The sequence below is a fragment of the Hyperolius riggenbachi genome, chromosome 1 (genome assembly GCF_040937935.1).
Source record: "Hyperolius riggenbachi isolate aHypRig1 chromosome 1, aHypRig1.pri, whole genome shotgun sequence".
In the NCBI taxonomy this organism is placed as follows: Eukaryota; Metazoa; Chordata; class Amphibia; order Anura; family Hyperoliidae; genus Hyperolius; species Hyperolius riggenbachi.
In genome coordinates this window covers 346,292,493-346,315,858 of record NC_090646.1, presented here as the reverse complement: position 1 = coordinate 346,315,858, position 23,366 = coordinate 346,292,493, and the positions used below count along the sequence as shown (strand labels likewise).

The following is a 23,366-nucleotide window of genomic DNA, read 5'->3' as shown; positions in this document are numbered from 1 at the left end:
CTCCAGCTCACAGTCAACATTCTGCAAGCTCTGCACCAGGGTGGGAAACAGTTAAACCAAGGCGATCCTCAACACGAAATGGAAACTCACAATCTCCATCACGTTTTTCAGACCCAGGCTGAATCCTCACTGAACCTTCCTTTGTTCAACATGTTTTTTCTCCATACCTATTTTATGGACATGGAGCTGTTCGAAATCTGTTAATTATCCTGACCTCCAGATCTGAGTATACCTATTGAAGAAACTCAATTTTTCCTAAGCCCGACAGGCCACATAACTTTGATTGCTGTTCCCCCTTTTTCTCTTTTTTTTTTGGGGGGGGGGGGGCTAATTTTATAATATCTAACGTTATATTGCTTTTACAGGATCTATTGACTTAGCCTGAGACACTAAAAGCTGTACACAGGGATAGCCTGGGTATCTTGAGGTCTATTGCTCATTACTCTACTACGCATGTTTGTAATCCTGCTAAGTTACTATGGACCCTATATGGTCTCTATTAAGGAACTGTTTGTTTTCACCCTTTCTGCGGTGGGTGACAGTTATCTACATTTAAAATGTTTATTATAAACTATGCGGCTGGAGGGGACCATTTGTTCCCCCCGCCATGTTAATGGTGTTGTTTCTGGTCAATACCAGGAGTATTTTTGGTTGGGATGCACCAAGTTTAGAACGTATTTTGCCTCCCTCTGTTTAGCCTCCTTCCAGAGGGATGCACTCTTCTGTCTTTCTCTTTACTTCTCTTCTTTTCCTTATGCTTTCATTCTTCCTTCTTCTTCTTCCTTTCTTGTTTCCTGAACCGATCCCTGAAGAGCCTGTAAAATTCTCAGTACTAGGGTTACATGTAATCATGCCCTTAAAATTTTACAATGGCTACAGTCTCTAATCATGATGGTTTAACCATCATTTCCCATAATGTACAGGGTTTTAATGTTGCCCAAAAAAGATCAAAGGCATTTCGTTATTATAAATCTTGTAAAGCTGACATTGTCTGTCTCCAAGAGACAAGATTCTCTGTGTCCTCCCGTCCCTCCTTTTTGAGTGGTCACTACCCATTAATTTTTCACTCTGCGGCGCGTGAGAAGGTGCGGGGGGTGACTATCGCTTTTCGTAGAGGCATTGCATTTAAATGTTTAAAGCAAATATTAGACCCAACTGGCAGATATGTACTACTTGTGGGCTTGCTACATGATATCAAGATCACATTGGTCTCGTACTATGCCCCTAACACCTTCCAGGAGAGGTTTTTATCACACTTCAGGTAATTAATAACCACTGTGAGGGTACCCTGATACTATGTGGAGATACCAATGCAGTGCTCAATGAGAATCTAGATAGGTCCCGCCCATTAGCCCAATCTTCCACACCAACACCGGGAACGCCACACTCTTCAAACATCCAATCTTTATTTCGGGGCCAGCGTTTATGCGACGCATGGAGGGAATTAAATCCTTCTACAAAAGACTACACATTTTATTCAAACCCACACGGTAGCTTCTGTTGCATAGATCATTTATTTCTTCATCAGCATCTCTTATCCAATGTATCTAGAGCTAAGATCCTAGCGGTCCCATGGTCAGACCATAGTCCACTACTTGTACATCTTACCTCTCTAATCCCGAGAAAATCTAGTTTTAAATAGCGAATGAATGACTCCCTCCTATCAGACACTCCTGTCCTAGAACAAATACATGCATACATAACAGAATATATCGATATAAACAGTGAATCTGTCTCATCCCCAATATCATTATGGGAAGCTCTGAAGGTCACTATAAGAGGGCGTATAATAGGCCTGGCCTCATATAAGAAAAAACAGAGGCAAAAAGATATAACCGAGTTAACCACCAAGCTTGAGCAGGTAGAAGCTGAGTGGAAGGCCAACCATACAGTACCCCTTAAAAAAGGCTAGAGATTCCCTTCGTACACAGCTTGATCTGAAGTTAACAGACCAGGCAGAAAAATACTTACGCTGGCAAAAAAATAAATTTTACAGGTGGGGCAACAAACCTCATACCCTATTAGCGAACAAACTGAAAAACAGAATATATAAATCCCCCACTCTGGCCGTTAGATCTCCTCAGGGTAGGGTCTCGTCAAAAATAGTTTCTAACTTGCATGACTTCTTAGTTAAATTATACAGCAAACCTGAGGTAGTCAGGAGCTCGGAGATAGACGACTTTCTGAACTCTATTCCTCTTCCGCAGATATCTCCTGACTCAATGGAACTATTGAGCAGAGACATTACCTTAGAAGAGGTGTCATTAGCTATTAAGGCACTCAAAATATCTAAAACTCCAGGACCTGATGGGTTCTCTGGCTTATTTTATAAGAAATTTGCAACTATTCTGTCACCTCTTCTAGTGTCTCTATTCAATAACTATAAAACAGGCAACACTCCTCACGCTAGCTCTCTACAAGCAGATCTTGCCATGCTCCCCAAGATGGACCTTGAACCCCTCGAACCACACCAATTTCGGCCAATATCTTTGCTAAACATAGACAACAAACCTTTAAGCAAAATCATGACCGTTAGACTAAATTCCTTCCTAGCGGATACAATACATAAGGACCAAGTGGGCTTTGTCCCAGGTAGACAAGCCTCAGATGCCACCTTAAGAGCAATTCAAATTATAGATCTACTAAATAAGAGGAAAATTCCGGGCCTCTGCCTATCATTGGACATTTACAAGGCCTTCGACACAATCTCATGGGAATATCTATTTAAAGTGTTAGCCAGATGGGGTATGGGAGATCCCTTCATCACTTGGATTAAAACATTATATTCTAACCCAACGACCAGTGTTCACTACGCAGGCTACACATCTCCTTTATTTAAGATCTTTAGAGGCACCCGTCAGGGGTGCCCCCTATCTCCAATACTATTCATTCTGGCCATGGAACCGCTGGCGTCAGCTATCCGCCAAGAAAGCAGTATACAGGGTGTAGAACTAGCTGGGGTACACCACAAATTAAAAACTTATTTGCGGATGATCTGCTACTTTTTCTTACCCAACCTGAATCTTCAATCCCAGATCTGTTCAATCTTCTAGCTAAATTCTCCCGGCTATCAGGGTTACAAATTAATACCAATAAATCAAAAGCCCTTAATATAAACTTACCTCGAGAAATCAGTCAAAATATCCAAACCCAATTCTCCTTCTCCTGGACAGAAACATTAGAATACCTGGGTATCAACCTAACCTCCACATATCAATCGCTTTTCCGTTATAACTATTACCCGCTGAATAAAGTTATCACACAGACACTAACCCAATGGTCAGCATATAACCTCTCCTGGTTGGGTCAAATAAATTCAATTAAGATGACGCTTTTGCCCAAAATTCTGTACCAATTTAGGATGCTACCAATTCGCATACCCACTCACTTTCTCAGGATGCTCCAGAGTAAGCTTCTGAAATTTATCTGGAAAGACACTCGCCCCAGGATCCCAAAATCCACAATGTACACTCACAGGAGGAACGGGGGCTTAGGAGTACCGAATTTAACAAACTATTACTATGTAGCTCAATAAGTCCACCTAATTGATCTATATAAGGGCCCAAAAATGCCTGCTTGGTCTTTTTTTGACATTCCGGCAGCTGCTCCCCAATCAGTCCAAACTCCCATCTGGATTTCAAAAACTCTCCGTCCACGGGGTTTGAGTGTAGTTCTGCAGCACTGCTTATATATATGGGACTCAATAGGATATTCCAAAAAATTACTTTCCCCTTCTCTGCCTTTATTATCCTTTATCAACAACCCCATGTTTAAACCAGGATATGACAATTCATATAGCTTTAAGTGGTGGAGAAATAAAGGAATTGAACAAATTAAAGGGGAACTGAAGAAAGAGGTATATGGAGGCTGCCATGTTTATTTCCTTTTAAGCAATACCAGTTGCCTGGCAGCCCAGCTGATCCTCTGCCTCTAATACTATTAGCCATAGCCCCTGAACAAGCATGCAGCAGATCAGGTGTTTCAGACATTAAAGTCAGATCTGACAAGACTAGCTGCATGCTTGTTTCTGGTGTTATTCAGATACTACTGCAGAGAAATAGACCAGCAGGGCTGCCAGGCAACTGGTATTGATTAAAAGTAAATAAATATGGCAGCCTCCGTATACCTCTTACTTCAGTTCCCCTTTAAGTGCCTCTTGGGAAGCTCTGGTGTTCTAACTTGGAGTGAACTACAGGAAAAATACCACATCCCAGTAACAGAAAAATGTTGCTACCTACAAATTAGACACTGGTTGATCTCTTTGATTCCAACGAATACGCAGTTTCCTGTAGTTCTAACACTATTTGAACGCTACTGCTCTAACGAACCCTTTGCTAGGGGCATCATCTCTGAACTATATACTCTTTTAAATGACTCACCTCTGTCTTTTCATCATGGATATAGAACCAGATGGGAGTTGGATCTGAAAGGCAGCAAATCGCAGGAAGATTGGGAAGAGACATGGGGTATAACACCCAAAATCTCCCTGAACTTGGCGCTGATTGAATCAGCCTATAAAGTTTTAATGAGATGGTACTGGGTTCCAGCAAGGTTATCCCACTTACCAGGGACAAATGCTGGACTCTGTTTTCGCGGCTGCGACTCTAAAGGAGACACGCTTCACACATTCTGGACATGTCCGATGCTCTCCAGATTCTGGAATTGGGTTTATAGGCTGATTCATTCATTAACAGGCAAGAGAGTTGCCAAGGACCCTTGGTCGGCCTTACTTCACTTTAAAATTCTGTCCCTCACCAAATCTCAAAACTCCCTTGCCCATTACATCTTTATTGCGGCAAATCAAACAATAGCAAAAGCCTGGAAAACACAATTTGTATCTTTTGAGGAGGTGAAGCGGAGGGTCTCGGCTTTTATGGTACAAGAACAAATAGCAAGCATACTCGAACACAGGGATGCTAGGTTTCATAAAATATGGGACCCCTGGTTATCTTTTATTGGTAAACAATAGGGAAGTGACTCAGAATTTATAACACACGGCCTTTGGGGATTTTCCTTCTTTCCTTCTTTCTCTCCTTCTTTTCTTTTCCTACAGCTCATCTTCTTTTCAATCTTTCCTTTTTTTCCTCTCTCGCTCTTCTGTTCTTTGCCTGCATTTGTTCATGTTGTATTTTTCTATGGTAATGACCCCCATCGAGGGTCAACAGGCAATCAAGCTTAACCTTCCTGGCGGTAACCCCGAACGTAGTTCGGGGTAAGCCGCGCAGGAGGTTTTCTCCGGCCCTGCTCGGCCGATTTGCTTACTTTTTTTTTGCTGGACGCAGCTAGCACTTTGCTAGCTGCGCCAGCACACTGATCGCCGCCGCCCCGCGCCCGATCGCCGCTATCCGTCGCAGCGTGCGCCCCCCCCCCCCCCAGACGGGGGAAGCCCTCCAGGAGATCCCGTTTTTTGAACGGGATTTCCTGATCGAAGCGGGCGGGGGGATGCCGCTGAGCAGCGGCTATCATGTAGCGAGCCCTGGGCTTGCTACATGATTAAAAAAAATAAAAAAACTGCTGCGCTGCCTCCTGGCGGAATTTTTCATACCGCCAGGAGGGTTAAGACTCTTTTAGGCCTAGGCCTGCTGAACATATATGTAAAGACTTATGCATGAAGATAGCGAAGCCTGTTAGAATACAATTACATTATCTTGGTGTGAAATGCCTCTGGCACAGTATCACCAGGCTCTAAAATGTGACTGTGAAGCATACCTGTCTTTCATTTTCTTTTTAACGCACAAAAATGCTCAGTCTGTAATAATTTGAAAATCTTTAACAAAAATTTTGAAACAGAACTGCAACTTTCAAACTGAAAAAAATCCAGGAAAGTTCTTTTCACCATTACCAATATATATATCTCATATGTTTATCTTCAGTATAGGTTTGCTTAACTGGCTGTATTTCAACATACATGTTCATTCTCTTCTTCATTCTGTTGCTTATAACAATATGCCTGCAAAACCCTTAAAGGGGCACTATGGCGAAAATTGTAAAATGTAAAATATGTGCAAACAAATAAGAAGTAATTTTTTTTTCAGAGTAAAATGAGCCATAAATTACTTTTCCCCCATGTTGCTGTCACTTACAGTAGGTAGTAGAAATCTGACAGAAGCGACAGGGTTTGGACTAGTCCATCTCTCTATGGGGGAATTCTCAAGGATTTCTTTTTAAAAGCATTTAGTGAATGGCAGTTGCTCTGTCCAACTGCCAAAAAACTGTGTAGCGAGCAGGGAAGCTGGACAGCATCATTGTTTAAATCATTTTTAGAGAATATCTTTATAAAGAATAAATGCCTTGCTGAGAATCCCCTATGAAGAGATGGACTAGTCCAAAACCTGTCACTTCTGTTAGATTTCTACTACCTACTGTAAGTGACAGCAACACAGGAGAAAAGTAATGTATGGCTCATTTTACTCTGGAAAAAATGTATGTCTTATTTGTCTATGTTTGCTCATATTTTAAATTTTACAGGTTTTTTTTTTGCCTTAGTGCCCATTTAAAGGGAATATGAAGTGAAAATAAACTTATAATGAATTGTATGTGTAGTACAGCTAATAAATAGAACATTAGTAGGAAAGGGTCTTATATTGTTTCCAGTACAGGAAGAGATTAAAAAAAAACTTCAGTTATCTATGCAAAAGAGCTTCTCCATGAACCAACTTGGGTCGGACAGTCCTATTTTCTGAAGCACTTATACAAAGAAACAGTGAAAGGCAGCTTCAGATAAGGTTTTACTGCAGGGAAGTTCAAAGAGTCATTAGCTTTGCTCTGTTTCATTGTTTAAAATACAGAGTGTTTGTAATTGCAAATATGACGGAATGATGCAGTTATAACAAAAAAACTATATAACTGAAAATAAAAATATGAGACTCTTTCCTTTGCTACTAATGTTCTATTAATCATCTGTACTGCACAGCACATACATTATAAGGTTTTTTGTTTTTGTTTTTTGCTTGCGTGTCACTTTAACTGTCTGCAAATGCACCTGGGTGAAATTATGCTGTTTTTACAGTTTTGGTCATATCAAATATTTATGTAATTTGCTGTTTTATTCTGCTTATGCACAATGCAGTTCATCAATTAATAAATGTTTTATTGTGTTACCATGCTGCAGGATTTCATCTCAAGTGCCTATAACATTTCATAGTAGTATAACATTGTTAAACATCCTTGCAATGTATTCAGTTGAAGATTTTTTTTTATTATTTGGTCTTCCACAAGATGGAGTTTTACTAGAATAGCATCCATTACACTTCCAACCTCTGGTGGAGTCACTAAATACTGGAGATAAAAAAACAAACCCACCATTTTCCCAGTGTGGACTGTAATGGACATGAAGACGAGACCCTGTCCTTTCTTTTACGTCAGCTTTTAATTGTATTTCCCAACTGGTGGTGCAGGTGTCATCTTTTAGCTAAGGGAAATAATTTACATCACAGGTGTCAAATACAAGGCCTGTGAGTCGAATGCTGCCCTCCTTGCTATTTTATGTGGCCCTCAAGTGATTCCAATGTCTATCATTGCAAGCCGCAAAAGACAGCGCACCGCCCTCCCTTCCGGAGGAGCACACCGATGACAGTGTTTCTGATTGAAACATTGTTAGCTTGTGCCAGGGTGCAGCAATAACCCATAAGACATCACCTACCACATCAACTAAACCCCCCAACAAAAAGGTCATCAGGCTCCCTCCTTGGATAACTTCCCCGGTAACTGGTAAGACACGCCCACACACCTATACACTCCCCACCACCACTTTCACCTCCACACAGAGTAGTGCAGCGGAGCAGCATAATATTTACCTGCCCCAACTATGTGTACACAACACTTAGCGCAGTTAGGCTGCAAAAAAGTGCCACACGTGGTACTGCCGTGCTCAGAAGAAGTAGTATAATGTGTTTTGGGGTGTATTTTTACATATACCATGCTGGGTGGGAGAAATATCTCTGTAAATGACAAATTTTTTATTTTTTATTTTTTTTTTTTTTTTTTTTTTTTTTTTTTTTTTTTTTTACACACAATTGTCCATTTACAGAGAGATTTCTCCCACCCAGCAAGGATATGTGTAAAAATACACCCCAAAACACATTATACTACTGCTCCTGAGTACGGCGATACCACGTAACACTTTTTTGCAGCCTAGGTGCGCTAAGGGGCCCAACGTCCTATTCACAGGTCATTTTGAGGCATTTGTTTTCTAGACTACTCCTCACGGTTTAAAGAGACACTGAAGCGAAAAAAAAATATGATATAATGAATTGGTTGTGTACTATGAATAATTACTAGAAGATTAGCAGCAAAGAAAATATTCTCATATTTTTATTTTCAGGTATATAGTGTGTTTTCTAACATTGCATCATTCTCTAATATGTGCAGATTACACAACACTCTGCATTCAAAATGATTCTTTCAGAGCAGTCTGTGAACTAATGACCTCTCCTCTGGCAGAGAAAAAGAAAACTGTTTACTTACAGTTGAGATAATAAAAGTCAGAAGACAGCCCTCTCCACGACTTTGAAAGTCGTAGAGATTAATGGCTTTTTTGCATAGAGATAACAACTGGAGTTTCTTGACTCTTCCTGTACTGGAAACAATTACACTGATGTATCTGATCTTAATGTTTTATTTCTTAGCTGTGCTACACATACAAATCATAATATAATTTTTTTTCCGCTTCAGTGTCTCTTTAAGGCCCCTTAAATGCCAGGGCAGTATAGGAACCCCACAAGTGACCCCATTTTAGAAAGAAGACACCCCAAGGTATTCCGTTAGGAGTATGGTGAGTTCATAGAAGATTTTATTTTTTGTCACAAGTTAGTGAAAAATGACACCTTGTAAAAAAAAAAACAATAGAAATCAAATTTCCGCTAACTTTTGACAAAAAATAAAATCTTCTATGAACTCGTCCTACACCTAACAGAATACCTTGGGGTGTCTTTTTTCTAAAATGGGGTCACTTGTGGGGTTCCTATACTGCCCTGGCATTTTACGGGCCCAAAACCGTGAGTAGTCTGGAAACCAAATGTCTCAAAATGACTGTTCAGGGGTATAAGCATCTGCAAATTTTGATGACAGGTGGTCTGAGGGGGCGAATTTTGTGGAACCGGTCATAAGCAGGGTGGCCTTTTAGATGACAGGTTGTATTGGGCCTGATCTGATGGATAGGAGTGCTAGGGGGGGTAACAGGAGGTGATTTATGGGTGTCTCAGGGGGTGGTTAGAGGGGAAAATAGATGCAATCAATGCACTGGGGAGGTGATCGGAAGGGGGTCTGAGGGGGATCTGAGGATTTGGCCGAGTGATCAGGAGCCCACACGGGGCAAATTAGGGCCTGATCTGATGGGTAGGTGTGCTAGGGGGTGACAGGAGGTGATTGATGGGTGTTTCAAGGTGTAATTAGAGGGGGGAATAGATGCAAGCAATGCACTGGCGAGGTTATCAGGGCTGGGGTCTGAGGGCGTTCTGAGGGTGTGGGCGGGTGATTGGGTGCCCTAGGGGCAGATAGGGATCTAATCTGATGGGTAACAGTGACAGGTGGTGACAGGTGGTGATTGATGGGTAATTAGTGGGTGTTTAGAGGAGAGAACAGATGTTAACAATGCACTTGGGAGGTGATCTGACGGCGAGTCTGCAGGCGATCTGATGGTGTGGGTGGGTGATCAGATTGCCTGCAAGGGGCAGGTTAGGGGCTGATTGATGGGTGGCAGTGACAGGGGGTGATTGATGGGTGATTGACAGGTGATCAGTGGGTTATTACAGGGGGGATAGATGCATACAGTACACGGGGGGGGGGGGTCTGGGGAGAATCTGAGGGGTGGGGGGTGATCAGGAGCCCCCAGGGGGCAGTTAGGACCTAAAATAAAAAATAGCATTGACAGATAGTGACAGGGAGTGATTGATTGGTGAGTAGGGGAGTGATTGGGTGCAAACAGTGGTCTGGGGGGTGGGCAGGGGGGGGCTGAGGGGGGGGGGGGGGAAATCAGTGTGCTTGGGTGCAGACTAGGGTGGCTGCAGCCTGCCCTGGTGGTCCCTCAGACACTGGGACCACCAGGGCGGGAGGCAGCCTCTATAATACACTTTGTATACATTACAAAGTGTATTATACACTTTTTAGCGGCGATCGTGGGTTTAACAACCCGCCGATGCTTCTGAACGGCCGGCGAACGGTCGTTTCGGGTGGGCGGAGCCAGGTGCCGGGGAAGCGCGCGTCATCAGTGACGCGATCGCTCCCCCGGCATGCCGAAAGGACGCAACGCCCATGGGCGTATTGCGGTCCTTTCGGCGTCCACTTTGCCGCCGCCCATCGGCTGTGGGTGGTCGGCAAGTGGTTAAGTAGTAGAATTATGTGAAATTTCTCATTGTGCAAGTGGCATCCATGTCTGAATGGAGTTTCCCCATGCATCACTGGGTGGATTTCATAGATGCAAATGTCCAGCGAAAAGAATCTTAGTTTTCAGCTGGCAAAGGTCTTTTTTTGGAATCACAAAAGATCACAAAAGATCTTTCATGCAGCTTATTGTGGCAAAACTGCCAAAGCTTTATGTGCATTAGAATAAAAGCCAATCTACACGATACGATTCTTTGTGCGATTCGATTGCGATTCTATTTATGATCCGATTGAATCCGACATGTCCGATCGGGATTCGATTCAATTCGATTTGCCATTGCAAAACAATGGCAAATCGAAATGTATCGAATCCATTCCCGATCGGACATGTCGGATTTAATCGGATCGTAAATAGAATCGTAATCGAATCGCACAAAGAATCGTATCGTGTAGATTGGGCTTAAGAACATAGTCCATGAAACACTACTTTATTGCTCTTCAGAAAGAAAAACATGCTTTAAAAAGTAATTTAAATGAAGGGCATGCAATGGTAATAAAGCAGACATGAAGTGTAAAAGTAATTGACGCTGTCCGTACAGGCAGTAGAAGTTATAAAAGTCTAAACCTGCATTTATACATTACTATGGTAACAGAGTCGAGCGGATCTGCCCACGCTCCCCTATTTGGCCAGTAATACCATTCCATTATGTAATGATGTAAGGAGTTCTATTGTAGGTAGGCTGTGCCAGTCGGAACATGTGACACCTGTCACAAGGGTGTAGCCAGACAAGCATCTCCTCTCTTCTACTGCCACACCAGTTGGTTCCACCTCTATGCACCCCCCCACCACCACCACCACCACCACCACCACCACCACCACCACCACCACCACACACACACACGTTAAGATAATATGCAGTGTACCTGCAACGTAAGTAGACGTATGGTTTCCCTCGAAAAATACATAGTTGCTCAACATTTAATGTGGTTTTAGACTTATTTTTTAATGATTCTAAGTATATGTGACACATTTTAATAATATAGTTCTATAATATGCAGTTATAGCACGCATGGACTGCTGTGAACATTACCATACAAGATGGGTAAACAAGATTGCAGCACTTATGCACAACTATGTGACTTCACAAAATGTGTGCTTTTTGCTTAGTTTTTTTATTAATTTATTGTCACTATGCAGTAAGTTTAACTCTGATGCTTCCGAACGCCACCCCCACGCCCAGACAAGCCTGTGAACAAGCAGCACTCAGGTGCGAAATGGCTGTTGTGCCCATCCGTTTTCCCCAAAACTCACCTCTTCCTACCTGCACACCTCTGGATGTAATATTTGCACATTGCTTCATGTACCACCCTGTTGTGATAATTACCTCATCTGAGAAATAAAAGCAGCGGAGGAGACAGGGCCTGGTCTGTGTTTCTTGTGGTAATTATTTTATAACAGTGTAGTATGAATAAATGCTTAAAAACTGACTAATTGTGCCACAAAATCCAGGTTTCATTGCATTTTATGCCCCTCCTGAAAAACTGCCATGGGTCATCTCAACTTTGAAGTGGACCAGTAACTTATGAGAATATATCCTCTGCAACCCCTTTGTTGCCATCCAGGGCCCTTTTTATCTTCATGGCTGTGCTTTCCTCCATGTATGAGCGAGGATGCACTGCACAGGAGCCAGTGGGTTCATGCCTGCACAGTAGCACGGAGCTGCTCAAGCATGGAGAAAAAAAACAGTACACGAGCAGCTCCTTGGTACAGCAGTGGCGTGGTCCATATTTTGTGCCTGCACATTGTAGCCATGTTTGTACACAGCACAGAGCACAGCCACAAATCTTCCACATTCAAGTCAAACACTGTTTAGAGGGCCTTAGCACAGGGCTGGAGGAGCATGCAAAGATCAAGGGAAGCCTCCCCCTACTGAGATATGTAACTTTTTTTTAACCTGATTACAGGCGTCTTTTAAACGTACACATATTTCTCCAGAATGTTTTGTCACTGACCTTCCAGCAATTCATTTCTGTGGCAAGCACTGGCAATGACCTCATTTTTGGGCTTGGCAGAAGATGACCATCTGTTTGTACGTCCTGTAAGACCACTTGAATGTTCTGTAGAAGGATTTGTGGGATCAGTACATTTTAGAAATCTTCTGTACACAAGTATAAATCTACATGCCATAACAATGACATTTACCGAATTCCTATTCCAGCCCTCAAGATGAATATACATTTTTCAATTTCTAAATACTGAGGCACTGTTTGAAAAACTTGCTACCAGTTTTAGCATGTTTGGCAACCGCTGAAATTCAGGAGTTAGTTCCATTGATAATCAAAGTAAGGCTAGATTTCCACTATACTGGAGGAAAAAACGGATTCAGTTTCCATTTGGACAGATCCATTTCTTTGCATTGTGCATCAGTTATTCATCTGGTTTAACAATCTGTTCCATTCGCTACAAACTCACCACGTCCCCTGCTGCTACCATCCATTTGAGTCCCTGCTCCCTGGATACGCCAGTATATCGATCCCGAAGGCCCAGCAGAAGCATCACAGGCTGGACCAATAAGAAATTTCCCTCCCCAGAGAGGAATTTCATTGGTCCACTACTCAGTGAACCAATGAGAATTCTCCCTGGAGAAAGACGATTCCCATTAGTCCATTGCAACAAATGGGTGCTTGAGATGCTTCTGCTGGGGCCCTCGAGATCGGTATACTGGCATTTGTTCCGTGCAGGCACCTGAATGGACAGGACAGGGCAAAACGCCTGAATCTTTAAAGAGAACCTGTACTGAGTAAAATTATTTAAAATAAACACATGAGGTAACTTCAAATGAACATTACATAGTTACCTTGCCATCAGTTCCTCTCAGAAGCTCTCCATTTTCTTCTGACAATGATCCCTTCCAGTTCTGACAACATTTTGTCAGAACTGAAATATATCAGTTGCTGTCAGTTGTATATCGGTTGCTGTCAGTTACAGCTGAGAGGAGAACTGATGTGTCCATATTTCCCTATGGCTCAAGTGGGCAATATTACAGTTTAACTGTGTGCTGACCAGGAAGCTGTTATGGGGTAATGGAATTTTCCGTCCTCCATTTTGAAAATGGCCATTTATCACAGTGGACAAACAGGACACAGGAGAGGAGAAAGAGATTGAGGAGCAGACTACACAGCAGGTAAGTATGACTTGTGTATGGTTATTTTGACTCTTAATTTTCACTACAGGTTTTCTTTAAGGGCCCCCTCTTAATGACCTCATTAAGCAAAGGCCCTTACAACACAGGAGAATGCAGTCACTGTAATGTGGAACACAGCCGCTGTCAACGATGCAGAGAGTGAGTGTCTGCCGCTGTCTGAATACTACATGGGAGGGAGGAAAAAAAACTCCACAGCATCTGAGGGAGGAAGGGAGGAAAGTGGCACAGGGTTATCGGATCCGAGGCAGAGAAGGTCAGGCAGAGCATATCAAACATCAAAAAAGGGAGAGAACTGTGTCCATTCTCAGAGGTGTGTGTGTGTGCGCGAAAATGTGTTGTGTTTGTGAATTGAATGTGTGTGTGTTTTCGTGTGTGTGTGTGTGTGTGTGTGTGTGTGTGTGTGTGTGTGTGTGTGTGTGTGTGTGTGTGCGTGCGTGCGTGCGTGCGTGCGTGCGTGCGTGCGTGCGCGCACACACACACGGAGGCTTGCAAAAGTATTCGGCCCCCTTGAAGTTTTCCACATTTTGTCACATTACTGCCACAAACATGAATCAATTTTATTGGAATTCCACATAAAAAACCAATACAAAGTGGTGTACGCGTGAGAAGTGGAATGAAAATCATACATGACTCCAAACATTTTTTACAAATCAATAACTGCAAAGTGGGGTGTGCGTAATTATTCAGCCCCCTTTGGTCTGAGTGCAGTCAGTTGCCCATAGACATTTCCTGATGAGTGCTAATGACTAAATAGAGTGCACCTGTGTGTCATCTAATGTCAGTACAAATACAGCTGCTCTGTGACGGCCTCAGAGGTTGTCTAAGAGAATATTGGGAGCAACAACACCATGAAGTCCAAAGAACACACCAGACAGGTCAGGGATAAAGTTATTGAGCAATTTAAAGCAGACTTAGGCTACAAAAAGATTTCCAAAGCCTTGAACATCCCACGGAACACTGTTCAAGCGATCATTCAGAAATAGAAGGAGTATGGCACAACTGTAAACCTACCAAGACATGGCCGTCCACCTAAACTCACAGGCCGAACAAGGAGAGCGCTGATCAGAAATGCAGTCATGAGGCCCTTGGTGGCTCTGGATGAGCTGCAGAGATCTACAGCTCAGGTGGGGGAATCTGTCCATAGGACAACAATTAGTCGTGCACTGCACAAAGTTGGCCTCTATGGAAGAGTGGCAAGAAGAAAGCCATTGTTAACAGAAAAGCATAAGAAGTCCTGTTTGCAGTTTGCCACAAGCCATGTGGGGGACACCGCAAACATGTGGAAGAAGGTGCTCTGGTCAGATGAGACCAAAATGGAACTTTTTGGCCAAAACGCAAAACGCTATGTGGGGCGGAAAACTAACTCTGCACATCACTCAGAACACATCCCCACTGTTAAATATGGTGGTGACATCATCATGCTCTGGGGGTGCTTCTCTTCAGCAGGGACAGGGAAGATGGTCAGAGTTGATGGGAAGATGGATGGAGCCAAATACAGGGCAATCTTGGAAGAAAACCTCTTGGAGTCTGCAAGACTTGAGACTGGGGCAGAGGTTCACCTTCCAGCAGGACAATGACTCTAAACATAAAGCCAGGGCAACAATAGAATGGTTTAAAACAAAACATATCCATGTGTTAGAATGGCCCAGTCAAAGTCCAGATCTAAATCCAATCGAGAATCTGTGGCAAGATCTGAAAACTGCTGTTCACAAACGCTGTCCATCTAATCTGACTGAGCTGGAGCTGTTTTGGAAAGAAGAATGGGCAAGGATTTCAGTCTCTAGATGTGAAAAGCTGGTAGACACATACCCTAAAACAGGGGTTTTCAATCTTTTCACTAATTGTATCACTTTTATTACCTTAAAATGTTCAAGTACCACCCATGCGCCTGTGCAGTAGGCATACTGACAAGGAGATCTCCGGGGGATCCTATCGCTGGATCCCCTCAAAAGAAGGAGGAAGCCTCTTTAGCATTCAGGGCCCCCCACCCCCAGGTCCCCGCTGTGCTGCCCTGCAGAATAGTTCAGAGTCAGGCCTCAGATCAGAACGTGAACTTTGTGGAGGCAAGATAGACCCAGAACAAGTGGCAGGCAAACCTCGTGTGTACCACCTGGTCAACAGCAAAGTACCACTGGTGGTACGCGTACCACAGGTTGAAAAGCCCTGCCCTAAAAGACTGGCAGCTGTAATTGCAGCAAAAGGTGGTTCTAAAAAGTATTGACTCAGGGGGCTGAATAATTATGCACACCCCACTTTGCAGTTATTGATTTGTAAAAAATGTTTGGAATCACGTATGATTTTCGTTCTACTTCTCACGTGTACACCACTTTGTGTTGGTCTTTCATGTGGAATTCCAATAAAATTGATTCATGTTTGTGGCAGTAATGTGACAAAATGTGGAAAACTTCAAGGGGGCCGAATACTTTTGCAAGCGTGTGTGTGTGTATTTTGAAGGGAGAGTGGGGGGCTCCCTGCTTAAAGCGGAACTGAAATTTAAAATAAAAAAAAAAATGAAAAAAAGCGTTTGACTTACCTGGGGCTTCTGCCAGCCCCTTGCAGCCTTCCTGTCCCACGCCGGTCCTCCATGATTGTGTTCTCCCGCCGTCCGCTAGTTTCACTATTGTCATACCATCAACTTGTAAGTAGACAGCAAGCCACGCGTATCTTTCATCGCATTCCCATCCACAATAGTGTCCTGCGCTAATAGAGCAAGACGCTATTGCAGAGAAAGATACGCGACACGGGGCGAGCAGGCGCAGTTGCCGAGTCGACCGAACCAAAAGTAGTAGGTTGTGGAAGAACGGAGGATGGTGGAGGGCCAGAGCTGGACAGGAAGGCTGCAAGGGGCTGGCAGAAGCCCCTGGTAAGTGAAACTATTTTTTTTTATTATTTCAGTTGCCCCAGGGCCCCTTAAACCAGCCCTGTTCTTAACCCAAGGTTCGCCTCAGGTACATTTTGAACTCAAAGTTTTAAGCTTTGTATATGATGATACAGTAATTCGTTGGCGAGCACCTACAGTAAGGTGCATAGCAAAATTATTTTTTGTTCCAGAAATGTCCTTAGGAGACATATTGTTGCTATCAGTATGAATATACTGTACCCCCGTCTGACATTTCCAAAATCCCTACTGGTGCGGTGACCAGACGCCCCACTTTACCAAGGCAACATCCCAGTTTGACCTCTGTATGGCCTACGTGTTGCTCCTCCTCCACCTTCCGATTCACCACCAGGGCTGCCCAGCTCTGCCTCCACTGTGTTGCTCATTTGTGCAGCAGCCAGGCCACAAGAGGACAGAAAAGAAAGTGGGGGCGCCCTTCCAGCAAGCAAGGCAACAAAGGGGACAGAGAAGAAGGTGGGGGCGCCTTCCCAGCTATAACCCTCCCTCTAACCCAGTGTCAACCTCATCACAGTCCACCGCACTGACGTACCATCCCCCCATCCCAGGTTGGGGCCAGAAAAATCTGGTCACTGTACTACTGGACATGTCAGGTGATGGATGGCTAATTGTAAAGCTCATCTTATTTTACGCTGTTAATTTGCTATCCCCTGCTCTACAGCCTCAACATCTTTAAAGTTAGGTTTAAAGCAGTATTGTCATCATAAAAATCAAATTTTAACAGCAACCTGTCTGAGTGATAAAGATGCTAATCCGGCATTCAAAACTTGCAAAACTTTTTCTGCTGTTATGGTTTGGAGTTATCACATACCTTAGGAGCACTGGCCCTTTAGTAGTAGTCAGTGCCAAACAGTTGAATGCTGGGGGTTCTTTTTATCTATAATATATTCCTCCTCTTCCATTTATTTCCCTGCCTGTCGCTTGTTTTTTAAAGAAAATCTGTAACGAGAAAACCTCCCCCAGGGGGTACTCACCTTGGGTGGGGGAAGCCTCCTATTGAGGCTTCCCCTGTCCGACGGTGGTGGCGAAAATCCTCCCGGAGCGGCGGCGATGTAAATATTTACTTTTGGCTCCACCGCAGGCGCAGTATCCACTACTTCCCATGGAGATAGGCGGAAATAGCCGATCTCCCTTGGGCCGCTCTACTGTGCAGGCGCCAGTCTTCTGCGCCTGCGCAGTAGAGCGGACCCGACGGAGATCGGCTATTTCCGCCTATCTCCGTCAGAAAAGCCGCAACAGCGCCGGAGCAGTGCTTTTCAGCGCTGCTAGATTTGGGCGCAGCCGGCGCCTCCATAGACTACAATAGGAATCACTCCTATTGCAGTGCTCAGTGAATAACGTCGGAGCCGTCAGCAGACGGAGCCGAGGTTGCTTAAAAACATAATAATTCAGCCTCCAGCAATCGCCGGAAGCCGAATTATTTCATTCCCCCACTATCCATAGCGGCCTGGAGGGAGAATAGTAATTAAATCGGACCGGACTTGTGCAGAAGCAGGATCAGGATTCAGCCATATACCGCTGTATCCAGCGCCCAAGTCTACCGGCGTCGATTTCAAATGTACTCCAACAGCGCCCCCGCTGGAGCCTGGAAAGGTAAATATTGAACAGGCTATCGGGTCTGTCGGGCCGCTGTTCGGAGGGCTGCAGCGAGACCCCCATGGGACAGAGGAGGACGGGGAAGCCTCATTAGGATCCGGAGGCTTCCCCCTCCAGAGGCGAGTACCCCCCAGGGGACATTTTTCTTTTTACAGTGTCTCTTTAAAGGGAAGGTTCAGGGAGGGTGGCTAAAAAATAAAAATCAATTTCCACTTACCTGGGGCTTCCTCCAGCCCGTGGCAGGCAGGAGGTGCCCTCGCCGCCGCTCCGCAGGCTCCCGGTGGCCGACCCGACCTGGCCAGGCCGGCTGCCAGGTCGGGCTCTTCTGCGCTCCAAGGCCCAGCACTTCTGCTTCCCACGCAGGCGCGCTGACGTAATCGGACGTCCGCGGGGCTGTACTGCGCAAGCGCAGTAGTTCTGCACCTGCGCAGTACAGCCCGGCGGACGTCCGATGACGTCAGCGCGCCAGCGTGGGACGCAGAAGTGCCGGGCCTTGGAGCGCAGAAGAGCCCAACCTGGCAGCCGGCCTGGCCAGGTCGGGTCGGCCACCGGGAGCCTGCGGAGCGGGCACCTCCTGACTGCCACGGGCTGGAGGAAGCCCCAGGTAAGTGGAAATTGATTTTTATTTTTTAGCCACCCTCCCTGAACCTTCTCTTTAACCAGAACGTAGTATGCAGATGGTCATAATACTCCCATGCAATTACTTCCCAATAATCTTTATTTTTAGATATTAGAAAAAATTAGGATCATAGCGTCTAGTGTTACATATATTACAGACCTGGTCTACAAAATGCTTTACTGTAGTTACAAACATTCTCAGACTTCCATAAAAACTTTCCTAACAATTACCTCAATTTCATGAGTAACCCAGGTTTTAGAAGTAAAATAGGGAAGTACTAAGACCTTAGTGCCCGGCAGAGGCATGCCATGCTATACCACTATATACACTTCACTCAGCTGGAGGGGAGAAGAGGTGAGAGGTCATGACTGAACCCACGTGCCTATACAAGGACTGCAGCCGCTCACCTGTGACAAGGGCTCTTCCGCAGCGCTGACACAGCCCTTTGCCATATGTCACCTGTACACGCAGAGCCCGAGACGCGTTAATCAGCCTCAAGACCGACATCCTCTGTGCCAAGGCAAAAGCAAGCCGAGCGGCTACTTCCCATCCACACCGTTCACCCTGAGATCACTATCCACCACCATCTTGTCTAAGCATACACTAACTTTTGCGAGAACTACGGAAGCCGCGAAGCTGACAGTCAGCAGAGAATGCGCACACGCTCCCCTTAGTGGCCATAGGTAGAAATGCAGCTGTGACATTATGTAAAGTGTAGGACCGGTGGGAACACCGGACAGCAGTACCTTCAGAACTCCACTGAGGCCAAAGTTGGAAGAAATGCAGAGGAGAGCTAGATCTGCCACTTACATAAAAGCAGTGTTCACACTTGACAAAATCACATATTTTTTACCACATGCAAATTATAGCTTAAAACCAACATAAGTCAATGGGATCATTCACGGAACTCCAGTGAAAATAATGTAATAAAAAGAGTGCTTCATTTTTACAATAATTATGTATAAATGATGTAGTCAGTGTTTGCCCATTGTAAAAATTTTCCTCTCCCTGATTTACATTCTGACATTTTTCACATGGTGACATTTTTACTGCTGGCAGGTGATGTCAGTGGAAGTAGCTGCTGCTTGCTTTTTGTGGCAGGGGGAAACAGCTGTAAACAGTTATTTCCCACAATGCAATGAGGTTCACAGACAGGAAACTGCCAGGACCACAGTCCTCACAGTTTCCTTTGGGACGAGTTTCACTATAATATCAGCCATACAGAGCCCCCTGATGATCTGTTTGTGAAAAGGAATAGATTTCTCATGTAAAAGGGGGTATGCAGGAAAGAAGTTCAATTGTCGGTCACGGTTTCTCTTTAAACAAATGCAATAATTGTCTGCCGAAACGACCAAAAACGACAGGCTCAGCTGACAATTATTCTGCGTGTGCAGCAGCCTATGATCGCACCTGCTTCAGGGTCGGTAAGGATCCCTCATGACACCCAAGCAGGACCCATTATAATGTTATTATTGCTTCCCTCGCCCGCAGAATCCGCAGCGATTGTAGCCCCTCTTCCCCTTTCCACAACAACAGAATGCATCGCTAGCCTAAAGACTAGCGATGCATCTGTACAGCTCTGTGCCCCAAACTGTTGCCAAAGGAATAGTTTCCTGATCCCCAATGGGCAACAATTATTTCATGTATTCAATTAGCTTTAATAGTACCCCTGAATTTAGGGAACCATTAACGGAGGGTAGGAAGACACTAGGCAGAATGGCATATGCGTTTTCTTCTATGCGTTATGGGGAAAACTCAGGCAATTCTGCCTAGTGTGTTCCTTCCCTGACTGTAGCCCACGGTGGGCTAGATTACTTCATCCTAAGTCTAGAGATGCTGCTCGTTGTCCTCAGGGACCCTCCTGTCCCCTGTATCTCGTCGTCTTATCTTCCTCAGCTGCGCAGGAGTTCATCCAAGTAGAGCAGAGCCGGATTAAGGCTAAATGGGGCCCTAAGCAAAGTAACTGATTTGGGCCCCCCACCCCATATTAGAATGGGAAGATGCAGCTGCTGTGTGCACAGTAACATCCCGGACACACCGGGGCAGCCGCTCTACTGGTTGCTATGGGTAACAGACCGCTTTTCCTCTGCGGGTGCACAATTCACGGAATAGCAGCGCCAGCATGCAGAGGGAGAGATGAATGGCCGGGACATTGTCACTCGGGGCACCCCTGTAAAGAGGGTGCCAGATATCACAGCAGCAGCACTTTCCCCCTGCATCTCCAGCCTGGCAATAACAGAAAGCTCTGGACACCGCCAACCCGGAAGCCACCCCCCAGACAGAATTACATAACACCCCACCACCACCGAACAACCAGTTTCCTCCCAAACTAGACAGCCACATCCACCATGCAGCCCCCACCCCCGTGAATACGGTAGTCCTGCAGAGAAGGGCAGCCGCAGTAGGGGAAAATGACAGCACCAGATGACTCGCATTCACCTATTGCGATCCAAGCAACAGAGGTCCCGTCATCCGGAGCCCATCTGTCTCCACTAGAGTGCCGCTGCTCTGTTACTACTACTACTATTACTACTTCCTACTTCCTGTCTGATCTGAGAATCAGGAAGTTCAGAGCAAGCGGCAGCACCGTAGAGGAGACACATGGGTTTCGGATGATGGGACCTCTATCGCTTGTATCATGGCTAGGTGAGTGGGCGTTTATCATCTGCTGCTATCATTCCTGCGCACTGCAGCTGCAGTTCTCTGTGGGAAGGAAGGGAGGAGCGGGCAGCGGCAGAGAGCACAGTAGCAGGAGAGGGACCCAGGAGGAGAGCCCGGCTCTGAAGACAGTCAGCAGTGGGCGGCGTCCTTTGACAGGATGTCGAGGGCTGGATTATGTGCTGATGGGGCCCTTTTGACTCTGAATGGGGGCCCAAAGCAACTGCTTCTGTTGCCTGGTCAGTAATCCGGCCCTGAAGTAGAGCAATTCTGAACTGCGTATGCACAAGTTTTTAAATTATGCATTTGCAAATTCAAAGTACACGCGTGGTTCGGAACTCACGACTGTGCAGTTCTGAATCGTGCAGTGCCACTTGGAGGGGGTTTCTAGAGGGGGACCCTGAAGACAATGAGCATCTGGACACGCTAATCTAGCCCACCATGGGCTTCCTTCAATTCCCCCCCCATTGCATTCCCCCCCCCCCAGGCCCAGCAAAGCATAGGTTTTATTCTTCAGTTTATGTGTCAAACACCCTAAGTTGACACAATTGTTCCGGGACCACGCAGGGTCCACTTCCTCAGAAAAGTGCAGACATACAACAATACAGGTTGTGCACCTCTCTATGAATACACCAAGTGATAAAGTAAATTTAAGAAAAAAAAAAGGGATGGCACTCAGACTCAAACATATAAAACGACAACATACATGAAAATGTATAAAAGTACATAAAATTATAAGCAGCATAAAATTAACTTTAAAACAATTACAAGTTACAATTTCATAAGGCAGAAAAATGTAAAAAAAAAACACCTTAATAAACTTAAATAAGGAAGAAAGCATAATTGCCCTGGGGCCCGTATTCTATCTATAGTCCGTCCTAAATAAAAAGGTAATGCATAATATCATTATAATGTGCCTATGCTAATGTAGTACCAAAATTTACTAAAATAGTGGCCAACAAGGAGTGATGAGTAATAAGTAAACCCTTCTGTACATGAGCATAGCCTTTTTCGGAGGGACAGTCCCTTTTTCCCTTTCATTTGTCTCTCTTTCAGTACTTTGTCCCTCTTTCTATATAAATATATATATTTCTATACTAAAAATGTGTTTGATTGACTCTAAACTTTATTCCCATCCTTTAAATTGATATATTACTAATTTTAAAATGTTAATATGAAGGATAATGAACCAGGATAGAAAGGACCGGTGTGGTTTGAATTATAAAACAACATATTTTTCTTATGAAATCTTTATGGTATGTGAGACTAGGGACGTGGTGGGGGAGCGACCAGGGGTGTGGCAGGGGCGTGGCTTAAGTGTCCCTTTTTCTCCTCTCAAAAAGTTGGGAGGTATACATGAGCCATATACAGTGGTGTGAAAAACTATTTGCCCCCTTTCTGATTTCTTATTCTTTTGCATGTTTGTCACACCTAAATGTTTCTGCTCATCAAAAACAGTTAACTATTAGTCAAAGATAACATAATTGAACACAAAATGCAGTTTTAAATGACGGTTTTTATTATTTAGTGAGAAAAAAAACTCCAAATCTACATGGCCCTGTGTGAAAAAGTGATTGCCCCCCTTGTTAAAAAATACCTTAACTGTAGTTTATCACACCTGAGCTCTATTTCTGTAGTCACCCCCAGGTCTGATTACTGCCACACCTGTTTCAATCAAGAAATCACTTAAATAGCAGCTATCTGACACAGAGAAGTAAACCAAAAGCACCTCAAAAGCTAGACATCATGCCAAGATCCAAAGAAATTCAGGCACAAATGAGAAAACAAAAGTAATTGAGATCTATCAGCCTAGTAAAGGTTATAAAGCCATTTCTAAAGCTTTGGGACTCCAGCAAACCACAGTGAGAGCCATTATCCACAAATGGCAAATACATGGAACAATGATGAACCTTCCCAGGAGTGGCCGGCCGACCAAAATTACCCCAAGAGCGCAGAGAAAACTCATCTGAGAGGCCACAAAAGACCCCAGGACAACATCTAAAGAACTGCAGGCCTCACTTGCCTCAATTAAGGTTCACGACTCCACCATAAGAAAGAGACTGGGCAAAAC

General features: G+C 44.5%; 1 protein-coding gene across 1 annotated transcript in view; it reads right to left on the bottom strand.

The window, feature by feature from the left end:
- The window catches only part of POLRMT (RNA polymerase mitochondrial), a 189,004-nt gene extending 169,765 nt beyond the window's left edge, over positions 1–19,239 (bottom strand). The window contains 2 exon segments of the mRNA XM_068234056.1: positions 12,334–12,438; positions 19,045–19,239. Of these exon segments, the coding sequence (XP_068090157.1) occupies positions 12,334–12,438; positions 19,045–19,144 (205 nt within the window). The 5' untranslated portion in view covers positions 19,145–19,239.
- Positions 19,240–23,366: the final 4,127 nt, after the last annotated feature.